Source organism: Bacillus rossius, chromosome 1, assembly GCF_032445375.1.
Source record: "Bacillus rossius redtenbacheri isolate Brsri chromosome 1, Brsri_v3, whole genome shotgun sequence".
Lineage (NCBI taxonomy): Eukaryota > Metazoa > Arthropoda > Insecta > Phasmatodea > Bacillidae > Bacillus > Bacillus rossius.
This window is the reverse complement of record NC_086330.1, coordinates 252,936,027-252,950,409: the sequence shown is the minus strand read 5'-3', so window position 1 is coordinate 252,950,409 and position 14,383 is coordinate 252,936,027. Positions and strand designations below refer to the sequence as shown.

General features: G+C 36.0%; 1 protein-coding gene across 1 annotated transcript in view; it reads right to left on the bottom strand.

Annotated features, from left to right (window-relative positions):
• The window catches only part of LOC134527164 (uncharacterized), a 39,094-nt gene that overhangs the window by 14,317 nt on the left and 10,394 nt on the right, over nt 1-14,383 (bottom strand). Inside the window, exon 2 of the mRNA XM_063359562.1 lies at nt 5,517-5,651. Within this exon, the coding sequence (XP_063215632.1) occupies nt 5,517-5,651 (135 nt within the window). The remainder of the gene's footprint in view (nt 1-5,516; nt 5,652-14,383) is intronic.

The window sequence follows — 14,383 nt, the reverse complement described above, 5'->3', positions numbered from 1 at the left end:
CTAGTAATTTAAATAATATGTACTTGTAAGAACGCCATTTCCTTGCGAATGTACTCCCGTGGCGTGGTGCACAACAATAACCTCGAACCCTGGCCGAGTTATCTGTACCGTCCGCAACATACCAGAGAGATGCCACGCATGCGTAAAGGACTCTGGAGGTTTCACTCACTTGCACTCAGACCGCGGTACCGAATTTTATAACAGAAGATTTCTAAGGGGTTTTATATTTTTATTTTTATTTTTTAGAGTTGGCTAGAGCTGGGCTGCTGTCGGCTGCCTCCCCTTCTGTGATTGGGAGAGAGAGAGAGACGTGTCTGGTTTAAAACTCGTTGACTGTTGTTGTAACACTTAGGATGTTACTTTTGTCTGGAAAACACACATAATATTTAATCTAATTTGTAGTAATGCGCTACTCGTAAAATATATTAAAAACTGAAGTGAGAAAAAAATATACATAATTTTTTTTTAAAAGAAACATTAGGTAATCGAGACTAACACAAAATAAGAAAATATTATTACAAGTTACTTTTTTTGCCTGGTAATAATAATCAAATTGCAGATACAGGTAACTAACACACACAAAACTTTCTGCCACTTAACTGGAGTAAAAATAAAAAATTTTGTTACACATGTTTTATTTTTTAATTTGAAATATTATTTTTATAATTAACTGCAATAATGCATATACACGTAATATTTTTTAAGTGTGGAAAAAGTATGTATTTAAACTTGGGAAGAAATTTAAATAATATTAATTGAAAGACTACACAGCTCTCTGCGAGCGCTCACGCCGCGTCCCTACGCCACGTGAGGCTGTGTCTGGGTTATTATTGAATAACAAGGGTGGGGGAACGCGCCGTCACTGACACCGTCTGCGAGGCTTGCGTGACTCCAGCGCTTCGCCATATTAAATTTTTTTTAATATAATGACTATAAGAGAGAAAATTATCTATATATGCACATGACATTCTTTTAAATTACAACTGAGTGTGATGTAATAGGAATACTTTTACTAAAATGGTGTTTGAAATCGCCGAATAGTACTAAATATACGTAAAGTATATTTTTATTAACACATAAATATTCATATAAGCATAGGTAATGCCTATAGCTTTTTTCATTATAGTGGTATCCAAGATGAAAGACATGCTACACAACAAATTAAGTATAATATGACTATACTGGTCTAGTACTATAATAAAAAAATAAACATGGCTGCCCTCCAGTGTGTGTGTTTTAAATTTTTGTGCCTAGTACTACTACTATAGTCATAGAGTAGTGCTGCCGAAATAATAATTTTATTTTATATTCAAAATTGAAAAAAAAAACAATGACTATAATGGGAAAACAGATGGTTGCCTGGTATGCTGTGCTACAAGATGGCGGCCTGGTATGCTGTGCTACAAGATGGCGGCTTACAGCAATCGATTGTCATATATAATATTATTTTATTTTCAAAGTTGGATGTTCTGGATACTTCCTAGCAGCCGAAATTATTTTTTCTTCCAAAGTTGAAGAAAAAAATTAACATGGAGGCTGCATAGCAGCCGACACAATATATTTCAAATTTCCCGCCTACCACTATAAAAAATATAAACATGGTGGCCTATGCGGCTTGTTTAAATTTCCCGCCTAGCATTATAAAAAATTAATATGGCGGCCGCATAGCAGCCGACAATAAATATTAAATTTCCTGCTTACCACTATAAAAAAATTAACATGGCGGCCGCATAGCAGCCGACAATATATTTTAAATTTCCCGCTTACCACTATAAAAAATAAACATGGCGGCCGCATAGCAGCTGATGCGGCTCGTTTAAATTTCCCGCCTAGCACTATAAAATTATAAACATGGCGGCCGACTAGCAGCCGATGTTGCTCGTTTAAATTTCCCGCCTAGCACTATAAGAAATAAACATGGCAGCCGACAATATAATTTAAATTTACCGCCTAGCACTATAAAAATATAAACATGCCGGACTACATTCGTTTTTAAAAATTACAAAACACTAAACTTTTATAAGCATATTTACAACATCTGAAATTATTTTTCCAACATGGCCTCGTGGTCGTGTGGTAAGCCTCGTGGACTACCAATCCAGAGATGACGGTCCGAATCCCCGCAGCCGCCTCCCATTTTTGTACTTGTAAAAATAATTCCGGCGCGCGCGACACTAGCGCTACCTAGCTTACTAAATTAGAACCATCGACACAGCCTCCACGTGAAGTCAACAACCACCTGCGGATTCCTGCATGTGGCTCCCGGCCATGTGGTGCCACGCCCACCTCCTGCCACGCCTACCCAGGACACACGCTCAGACAACCACCGGTTTATTTGTTTACACAGTCCTGGAACCAGCACACTCCCCCTACTTTTTAATCACACGAATTGATGTCAAACATTTTCAACTGTTAAAGATATATTTATAAAGTTACTTTACAACAAATGTTTTTAAATGAAAAGTTCTAAAATATCTAAAAAATAACACAACATACAATTACATTTCAATTTCAAGGCTTTGGAGAGTTAAGTTACTTTTGCTACCCTTAAACAAATATGGCCACCAAGTAAACAGCACAGAAGGTGCAGAAAGTGCAAATGTGTGGAGGGTATTATCGGTACCAAAAAAAAAAAAACAATAATTTACTTTACTTTGCCAGATGCATTACACACAAAAGATCAAGGAAAAAGCTGTCAGAAAACATTAGTGAAATTTAAAATTAAGGTAGTGGAGGGTAAGTGTGCGCAGGCGGGAAAGTGTGCACAGTGACGTTTTTCAGTAATTGGTAACACTGGTGCAGCAATTGACATGCTAGTATTGTAGCGAGTTGGGAAAGAAGCAAGAAGAATGAACAGCGAAGATTCCTAATCGAATTCTGCGATTTGTACAGGTAATATACTAGTTCTCACTATATATAATGTAATATTTTGGTATGTTAATATAAGGGCTTAAGCCTTTGAAAATAATTCAATCGTGTTCTAGCAGTTGTCGCGTAAAAACTGGCAGGTGTAGCTTACGTTTGCTGTAGCTCACTTCTGAAAATGTTCCTTCTTATGCCATCTAGCAGGACTTTTATGAACTAGTGTCGCAGGCGTGCAAGTTTGCGCGCCAATATTGTTAATGCGCACACTTACCCGCCTGTGTACACTTTGCCTCTCGTTCCTGAAAAATACATTAAATTAGTTTATTATTAGTATTTTGCTATTACATAATTCCTGTATTGGAATCATAGGTTCATATTATTATTTTTTTCCAGTTGTAGAAGTTGAAGAATTGGAGGATAAAATAACAGGAGAATAAACAAAGACGCAAGAAAACACAAACGTGTCACATATAGAAATCATTCCAATTGCTGGTATTTCGTCAGGACCAACTGTCTCAGTCACAGCGATTTATCCCTTGCCCAAAGCTCAAAAGCAAACCGAAAGGAAAAGAATTGGGCAGAAATCTGAGATTTTAACTGCAATACCTTACAAAAATTTGCTCTTAGAAAAAAAGAAACTTAAAGAAGAGGAAGAAAAAAAATTGAAAATGCGAAAGCAAGAGCTGAAAGAAAGCTACTCAACTCAAACACTCAGTTGTTAAAAAACAACAAAGAAGAGAAATGTGAAACATCGAAGTTACTTACAGCCAAACTCAAACTGGCATTCAATACGAGAAGTGCGTCCGATCAGCTATCTCCTTTACAAGACTACATCTGCCTGGATGTGATGAATCATGCAGTGATGAGGACTGGGTGCAATGTTGTGAGTGTAGTGAATGGTGGCATGAACTTTGCTCATCTTATGAAGGGTGCGGAGTTTTTTATTGTGATTATTGTTTAAATAATATGTGATGATTTTGACTGGGTGCGAGTAGCGTGTGTAGGGAATAGTAGCATCAGATTTATTGATGTATAAAAATAAATTCTAAATGTTTTAATTATCAAAATAATATGTTACATTAATGTATAGGCCTAAATGTATAAAGGTTCGTCCAGTAAGATTTTGTGTGTAAAAGTGAATACAGAGGGTACAGAAATATAAAATATACAAATACAACTGATAAGAATCATGCGCACACTTACCCGACATGCTGCGCACACTTACCCTCTCACAGAGAGTAAGTGTGCGAAAATGCCAACTTTTACCATTTTGCTCATTAAGAGAGAATCTCCTGCTGTACAATTACTTGGGCTCTCCACGACATTCTCAAAAAATTATTCCATCATCCTGTATTATTAATTTTCTTCAAATGCGTATTGGTAAATATTTATACCAAATATTCCACTAAATGCGCACACTTACCCTCCACTACCTTATCCTTGTACAACTGCAAACATATCAAACTTAGAAAAAATGCTGGCCATTAAAGTAAATAACGAACACAAAAATTATTCTTAGCTCTCCAATAACCTACATACTCTCGTGCCTCTGACTGTCTCTTTCGCTCTCTGTCTCTCTCTCTTTCTTTCTCTCTCCTTCACTCTCTCTGATGTCATTGATTCATGGTGGCGTCGTCTTGATGATCCTTGCTGCTCCATCCTGAACTGCCTAAAACCCCGAGTATTTATACCCTATATTCCTCCCTCTCTCCCTCTGGGACGGTTACAGAAAGTTCTAGAAAGTTCTTCACTGTAGTCCAAACAATCGATACAGAGGCGAGTCTTCCGGTTGTATTCTTCTTCTTGCTATGATCTCGGTTGGTACACCTTAATTAGAAGCTTTTTGGGAAGGAACTCTCATGATTTTGCTTGATGGATACTGTCTTAAACAACATGTAGCAGTAGCCTATATATGACTTTCAATGTCACCATATGACAATTGCACATGGTAAATAGGTAAGTTTATGTATCTCGTGTCCTTAAATGTTTTTAATGTAGAAAATTAATTAGAAAAGTCTTGTGACCAAAAATATGGTCCAAAGACATGTTAAATATATCATTGTGGCTTTTCGTTGTTTTATTACAGTAGTCATTATTTTTAATTATTTCAATATATAATGCCAGAGAGATTACACGGAAATTTTTTGTATCATCCGATCTTGTTTAACTTTAGACATTCCATTAAATTTATATCATGGTTTATTTAATTTTTATCGCAATAGCTATTTTTGAAACAGACGAAGAATTTCGGTGGCTAGCTATAACATGTACGAATAAAAATCTGAAGAAGAAAAATAAACCTACCCTGGTTACACTGCATTGCATATATAACAATGCAGCGTGATTTCTTCAAGAATAATGTCAAAGCATTTTCAGGTCAGCAATTTTGGCTGTAACGACATTCCTTTGGAAATGACGACTTTGGCCTATGTTTAACATACCTACAAAACTGGATCATCTCTTTAGCTAAATATTATTCTCGTACGTTCCATTTATGTGGCAAACGTCTGCATTAAAAATATTGTAGTTTTCTTTGGAGCCAGCCACTGTGTCTACGTGATTATTCATTTACTCACTTAAAAGCAGTAGCAGTAGTAGCATTTCCCACTTGCAAATAATCACGTGATGTTTTACGTCACCACCAACCGCACTAAGTTGTTGGCAGACGCTGTCGACATCCTTGTCGGCTCCATGTCTCCGTAGCCCGGCTTCAGAGCAGTCACGAAGATAGCGATGGCTAGCGGAGTGAAGCTCGTCCGGACACTGGCCGGACAGTCTATGGACAACTGCAACAAGACAAACATAGGTTTGGTGTCACCAAACAGCCAGTTAATTTTAGTACTAAGTCCTTGATACCAAAAAAAAAAAAAATCAGAAATCACAGGAATTTAAAATGTCTTACTGTATTCGCATGGCCATCGATAGAAAACGATAATGATGTCGGGCCCCTTCCATATTATTTAATGTACAAAATTTCAAACCCCATAGTTAAAAAAGTATCAATTGTAACTCTTACAGTAGCCACTACTGTAAACGTGTATTTTTTTTGCAATTATCCAATAAAAATATGAAATAGATTTACACACGCAGAAAATAATCTTGAAACTTATTTTAAAAAATAAATTGATATAAAATAACATTATTGTACTTTTTCTGACGGCATAATAACTATTTCATAAACTTATTTATTTGGTAAATGCAAACAATTCATTTCGATAAAAATAATTGTCCAAGTGCTACTTTATATCAGTGTCGTCGTGTCAACTACAAATAACATTTGCAGAAGGAAGCGTAGACCAGTGGTGCGATTTTATAAAACCATCAAGTATTAAAAAAGTTACATGGCACAGGTTATAGACTCCGTTCCTGTTCTGAGAATTCCAGTGCCTCAAAATAGCTGTGCACATTCCGCTCCTGTACGAAATGTTCAATTCGTAAATTTGTAGATTGTGATTTTATGTGTTTTCTATGCGAATGCTTAGATCATTTTCTTGTTTCGCAGTTACATTGATACTCGTGATTCGGTAAATATGAACCATGAAATAAGTATGTTATAAGATCCCAGAGCTATAACCTCGTGGTATTTTATTCAATACATCTTCTAATTTTCTGAACTAGTTACACGCGAACGGAATACATTATTACACAAATGATGGGGTTTCCATTGAAGTAATCATAAAAAAATATTTTATGGGAGTTTACTATCTTGCTATAATTTTTTTAAATTTTTTTCGATTGACACACCAATTAAAAGTATTTTAATAAATTAATCTTAAATTGCAAATTGGTTTGTTGATTTTTAATTTTGGAAATTATTTAAAAAGCATATACGTCTACACTTTTGAAAACAAAATTGGCCAGGTGACGCGCCGCAGGACAGAGCCGCCTGGATGGAGCGGGGGGCGGGGAGCAGGTGGGGAGGGGATGCTAATGGACGCGGCGAAGAGACAGAGAAACCAGCCCTGGTGGTGAGGGATGGAGCTTGTGGTGGGGTGCTCGCGACGCCCCAGGCCGACGGTCGCTACATCAGGGGGTGTCGCGGTGGCTGATGGGTAAAGTGGTGGGTTGCGGGTGGGCCAAGATGTACGACCGGCCGTCGGCTCGGCTCAGGCCTTTCCCTTTGTCACCCGCACTTCTTCCGCGTGCACACATCCCCGCGCCTAAGTGCGGGCTCGCTAGAGCGTGTCTGCGAGGAGACCGCAGGAGGAACCCAAAATGACGGCACCTTTGGTTTTGAAGTGAAACTTGTTCACAACCGGCAGGGTAAAAGTCGAGGCGATTACTCATAAGAGCGTAATGAAAGTGCAACAGTCATGATTGGGGCACTTGATGGCGAATAGCTGGCCGTTGGGAGGGAGGGGATTGTAAGCGCCCCACTTTTCACTCTCTGGCGAGAGTTTCTGAAGAGACGCCACAGTGCTACATTTTTTTTATGGTGCAAACGTCAAAACTATTTTCTTTAAAAAGGATTGTGAACATTTTTTTCAGATATTTAAGATATTGTTAGGGTTTTGTAATGTTAGTTTTTCGGTTCACAATTTTTATGGTATTACCATTTAAAATTTTTATTCTTTGCTTTATCATTCACGTGGATTAATTAAGTATGAAGTTTCACATCTAACACAACCAGCCACTACGAACCTATTTGTTTTGCCATTGTTATTGCAAAATTCAGGGAGTTAGTAACTGTGAGGAGAAGGCATACTGTGACGTAGTTGAAGGCACTCTGTATCTCACCATCACCATATTGCTAAACCTAAAAAATTGCGAAAAATTTGGTTGAAATTCTCTGATCATGTTTAATAAAAATAAATCAGACTTTTCCATCGTTAAACACAGGCATCTCCATAAAATTTAGTCGTTTTTAAACTGTTTCAATTTTCCACACTTGAAACATAAAACTTCACCCAGTGTTTTCGGTGACCCGCGAACATGGCGCGGAACATCAGCTGGACGAACAGTGGTATCCATGCAATAAACAGTGAATGCATTGCCACTCTTTGGTACTATGCAGCTCTGATGTCATGAAGCCGGATTATTGTGGAGAATGGAGGGTGGTTGGCACCAAGATAAAGTTACACATGTTGCACCATATTGAAAATTCAGTTTTTTGTCGTTTCAAAAATGGGTGGACCCAAACTGTAAATTTTTTTTTATAAAATTACACACTCGGTGTTAATGTATTTTTACTTTTTTTGTCGTGTTATTCGGAAAAAACACACACAGTTTGTGAATTTTATACACATTTATGGTAACAAGTTTTTACTGCATCGTGTACTTTTACACCAAATGTAGTTTTATATTCTAAATAATTATCATTGGTATGAAAGTAACACAGTAGGCGTGTAAACTAACGATTCTCCTGATAGTTTTACACCAAAAAAGTCCTAGTAAAATTTTGTTTAACTTTAAAAAGAAATAACAGTTTATGTTGTGATAATAATACACCTGATTTTATACAAAACCACGCATGTTAAAACACTTTTAGCAACTGAGTATTTAGAAATTGATCTCTAATTGATATTACAAGAAAATTAAAATAATTTTATGTGCTCAATACGTATATGCTAAAGCATTTATGTATCCATTTAGTATTGACTTTAATATACACATTTTAACACGCGAATATTCCCATTTTCCAATATTTAACTAACGCCAGCTCATCGACGGCCGTGACTGCTGAGGCGGCTCGCTCGAGGCGACTTACCTTTTGGCAAGCCCGGCCCCTGTCAAATTCCAGTCATGAACAGTCTGGGAGTCAGTGCTTCGAAGCCTAACATAACCAAAGGTCTAGTCATGTTAGGTCTCGGTGCGTAATAGTGCAACGCGAAACCCGCGGGTCTTCCCTCCTAACCTTAAAACAACCCAACATTAATCATTTATCACCATGAGAAAAAATATACGAATTTAGTTATAAAGCTTTTGATTAGTTGGTTCTACAACGCTTAAAATACTACTTACGCAAAACATAACATCTGTATAAAATATAAAGATGTCTCAAAAGCGAGTAGTTGCCGATTTATGCGTGTAAACCAAAATGCCACAGTTTTAACTCAGAGGCGTCAACTAGATTTACATAGTGTAAGCTGTCTACTTCATAGAATTTATAACGAATATGTGCAGTAAGTAACTCAATTTTTCCTTAAAAAAATTTCTCTCTTGTATCGCTTACAGCTGTTCGCCGAATTAAAGAATTATGTTATATTTTAATACGAGATTGGTCTGTGACTGTCTATGTAATTAGTATTATTTAAAATACATTTCATTGATATTATATAATGTTTATTGATACTACACTTTCTACAGATGATTGCATTGTCTAAATTTGATTAATGTTAATCTGTCATTGATACTTGGCTATGAGAAAGACTTTTATAAGGTTTTATGCGTATATATGTAAACACATTTTAATTTTCATCACAACATTTTCTTTTCGACATGGCGGTAAGAAAATTAGTATTTATATTAATAACTATCATTCACATCTACTGCAAAGTAACATGTAATTTAAAGGTAATATTTAAGATTCTGAAAACAAACTGAAAAATTCTACATAAATATATGATCATGTTATTATTTGTTAACATTGTATGTTTAATGCAGATTTGTGTCAAATTGGTTTTCTCAACATTTATAAATCGAAAGAAAGATACAAAACGAATTAATATTTTGAATAAATAATATATAGATATAAATAACACACTAATTCTTTTGAAATATGTGTTATAATCAACCGAAAGATACTATAAACAAATTTACATACTTAAAGATTTTCAACAATCCAATCTATTTTAGAAACTTTTGAGAATCGATTTACCCAACATTCGCATTTCTCACTCCAAGTATCTCAATTCTGAAAATGGCATTAAAATCTTTACTGTTCACTTAATTGTTGACAATTTCGAATTTAGACTTCTGAAGCTATCTGAAATAATATTTTCTAAGTATTTCAGGTTCTACATCAGTACACATCGCACGGCCTTACCTATATGATAACTTGTGTGTGTCTATATATATATATATATATATATATATATATATATATATATATATATATCGTCGGCTTACTTCTAAAACCTCGTAAGTCCAGATTTTCCCAGTTTTATATTCCGGATGTGTTTGGTGTATTTTTTCATTTTTTCATAGTGCATATGCTGATAAAACCTCGTAAGTCAACTCTACTTAATCTCTTTTCTATTCACGAATTATAAAACATCGTATCTTTGTCAGTCGAAACCGTGCTCCAAAAGCTCATAAGTTCTCCTGTAAAATTGACTGAAATGGAGTTACGAGGTTTTAGAAGTAAGCCGACGATATTAAAAGCCCAATCACTTTGTGCTCCTCCAACAGGTCGTGATTACATCTTTCCTCCTCTTCCCCTCTCCAAGATCAAAACAACTGATACCATCATAAAACTTGGTCAGGGCGCGAAACACTCCCTCCCAGTCACCCGAGCTGCCATCACCTCCCTCCTTCCCCACCTGAGTCACGACCATTCCCAGCGCGCTTCAGGGGACAGTCGGCGGGTTAACCTAGGGTAAGGAAATACGCTACCAGGATGCCGACCGTGGTTTCCCTCGCAAGTACTCCGCTTCGCTCGACAAACCAAGCGACATCACACGAGCGAGACTAGCCACAAGTGAGTCAACCCTCGAGTTTAGCCTGCTACGCACCACCCCAAGCGCACAGACGCTGTCCAGCAACGTGACAGCCCAGGTTTATAAACTCTAAGCTACGCAAGGCGCAGTAACAACGAAACGCTAGTACTGTTCGACTTAAAATTTTATTGCGTTTTCGACGACCCTATAAAGTGAAGTGTTTCGAACACTTTTAAAGATACAGACGTCATGTGTATTGAAAACCACAATTTTTTTTTTTATTAAAAACATTATGTTTTCGCATTTTCCACAGTGAAAGGGAGTAAAGTATTTAAATAATATTATTGTAAATCTATTATGTTTTTTTTGTAATAAACTTAAATGAACAAACAAGCCCGTGGAGGAAATTCGATTTCAACTGTTTTTCAGTTTCAAGTTGTCACATTGGTAACGTCTTGCGACATACGACTTACACAGCCAGGTTCACTACACAATTATTTATTTAATTTAACATCAGTATAATTTTATTAGAACATTTTCGGTGTAAAATTTCATAAAACTCGTTGGTTTACACTGCAACTCAGTTTTTGTATACATTTTTATTTAATGAATATTACAAACATTAGATGTATAATCACACAAAGTAGTGGAAAATTACGCAAGGAATGTTGCCTGGTAGGCAAACCTGTATTGTATACAAGTGAGTGACTTCAAACTTGTTGATAGTGTTTAAATACACACTGTTTGTGAAAAATTAAACAGACCATGTCGGTGAATTATTATCACAACACAATGTGTTATTTTGCTTTATATTGGTGTAGTTTTACAAAGAATTTGTGAGTGTAAAATTATTAGAAGGATCGTTTATTTACACGGAAACTGTATATTAGTACACCATCGTGTGTTTTTGAATATAAAACTACATTTTGTGTAAAATTACACGACATAGTTGTACATGTACATAAGGAATGTGTTAAAGTACACTAGATGCATGTTTACTTCTGAATTAAAAGTTGATAATTATAAAAATGCATAACGAATAATGTGTAAATTTATACTTCTTTCTACAGTGCAAGCGAGTTCAAAGGAATACCATTGAAGGTGTGAATGACTGTGTAATAATGTGTATCTGTCTATGCATGTCGTGCATCGTGTATTACAAACTGTTGGGAGGGGTCGAAGGGAACTTTGAACCAAGCTGCTGACTGGGGAATCGCCGTGCCTCGGTGGAGCGAGGCAGAAGTTAGTCGCGCCTGCTGCGGCACCGGGTGTTCGCGCGCCACGTCCCGTGGGGCAGAACCACGCCGGCTGGAGGACGAAATGCTAGGCAACTTCTTGCGAGAAAGTGCACAATATCTTTTCCTCTGCCTGTACACGAAGATAAATGTTTTCACCAGGTGTTTATTCTAACATAATCGAGAAGAAAATTGTTAAATATTTACCAAATACAGTACGTACATAAAAATGTTTTAATACAATCAACTGTAACCGCTGTAGAGACTTGGTTCAAGGCCACAATCAGAAAAGTAACACTACCAGTTTTAGTTAAGCGCATGCGTGAGTAACTGCTTTAGTGTTTCCTCGCTTGCAACGCCACCTACGCAAAATTGTAACACCTGAGCATAAAGAGTTTTTTGTTCTGCACTTTGTTAAGAGTGAATATGTAATTTCAGCCCTCCCCATTGGAATCTCTTTGTACGATAGTAGTTGAACGTCGAGGTCACTGACTGTTGGATTGGTCGTGATGGTCGAGACGACAGAGCTCTTTTTCGCTGGCCTCCACGATCTGCTGACATAAAGCAATGCGATTTTTTATTTAGTTCGAGACTCAATAAAAGACCGTGTGTATGTTCCGCCGCTACATGATAATTTTCAGAGTTGAGACACAGAATTAAAGAGGCTATTTTTTCCATTACGCCGGACGTGTTAACCAAAGTGTTGGAAGAATTGGACTTTAGGTTGAATGTGTGCCGTTTAACTAAAGGTACACATATTTGACATTTGTAAGAAAAACTAGGTTGGTTTAACTTCAATTTGATATATGATTTATTTTAAATATTCTAATTACACTGTTATAATATACCATTAAAATGGGACATTCTTTTACGGACATACTGTATAATTTTACTTTTACATTTTTGAAAAATAACACCTCTAACTAACTAAATAATGTATCATAAATTTTATAGGTTATTTTAAAATAAAACATTGAATTTTTATGCTATATTCTTTTTACGATATAGTTTCATTTGAAAAGTATATTAATGAGTTCATATTACAAACCCGGCCCGTCGCTCTCGATTCGATGGGTTCTGGGTTCGAGTCCCAGTGAAGCGTGTGTGTAAGGTATAAATATTCTTGGTAGTAAAATATGCCAATAGTTAATCAAACCATCCTCAGTAATAAAAAATGGAGGGGCAAATTTTTGTTCGGTGGCAATGAAATCCCCACAAGCCTAACACTAAAAAATTCTGATCATATCACTTTTCTCCCGCTTAAAAGTACCGGACTAGTTTTTCGGTGAAGTCAAACGTAGATTTTCCTCACGCTGGAAACTTGGAGGACGTTGCTACTAGATGGTGAGTGTTCTCGGGGTTCTTCGGTGTTTTCCCTCACACATTCGTCCTGTAATAACTTTATTCCCCTCTCATGACCCGTTAATAGTAATGCAAAGCGATGTAGCCTTCTTTTGATTTTAAAAGCGTCAGATACCTTTGTACGGTGGTACCAACGAAAAATTTAATGCATTTTTATATTAAATTAATTTTTATTTTGTGTTTCATCTCTGATTATCCAGAAGAACTACTTGTGTTTTTATAATATTTTACTGTTTAGTTTAAAAACATGCCAGATTTTGTTAAGACTGAAATTAAACTTATTCATTAATACTCTATCGGAAAATATAGAAACAAAATAAAATATTTTTAAAGGATTAGTTTAAACGAAGAAGTTTCCAAAATATTTCTGCTGGTTCAAAATTCTTCAATTTATTAATAATATGATCTTGGGGCAATGCAGAAAACAAACAATGTTAAAAAAAAGAATATGCTAAACCAATGAAGAAACGCAAGCCATTCTAAATTACAATGTTCTAGGTCTTAACTAAGAAAAACACAGTAGAAGGGAAAACTAGCAGGAATGCGCGTATGCCTTCTTTGTATTATTTGCATGAAAAATGGATTAAGTGAAGCTCATATTCCAGCACCAAAAAACTACAAAGTAATATAATGACGTAAAAAATAACGATAAAAATAAAGCCTTCAACACGTAAACGTAAACAAATAGCTATTCCTTTGCGCACCTGTTTCCAAATAATTCCACTGCGTAAACATTTTACAACCTGTATTTAAATTTATTTACAATAATGGCATATAAAATTATTTGGACCTTAAAGTAAATGCCACTTAATGAAATGGGATATTAATATACTTGGAACAATTTTTAGGTGTACGAGTTTATTTATTTGATAAATATTATGAAGTTCAAGCAGGTGGCGTTTAATTCGGTCTGTTCGAAGAAAATTCACAGAGAATGAGGGATTTTAAACCTTCTGCACAGGGATTAAACATATATATATATATATATATATATATATATATATATATATATATATAGGATAAACTAAACTTGATCTACCATCCAGGAAAAAAATTCTGCTGTTGGACTTTCAACACATGAGCACACCTGGAGTAATTTTTGTTTGACTGCGTTATCTTGCAGTGAACAGTTTGTACTTAGTTTAGGAATCAGTGTCACCGTAGGTTCGGGACCTGAATTGGTTGCTTTTCACTGCCAACGTTGGATGATAATGGAGATTGAAATAAAAATAATTCCTCTCTCTGCCTCATCACCGGTGAGGTTTCCACGTAATTAACCATCATGAGGAATTAGACGAGACGCGTGGAAGAGCAAGGGAAGGG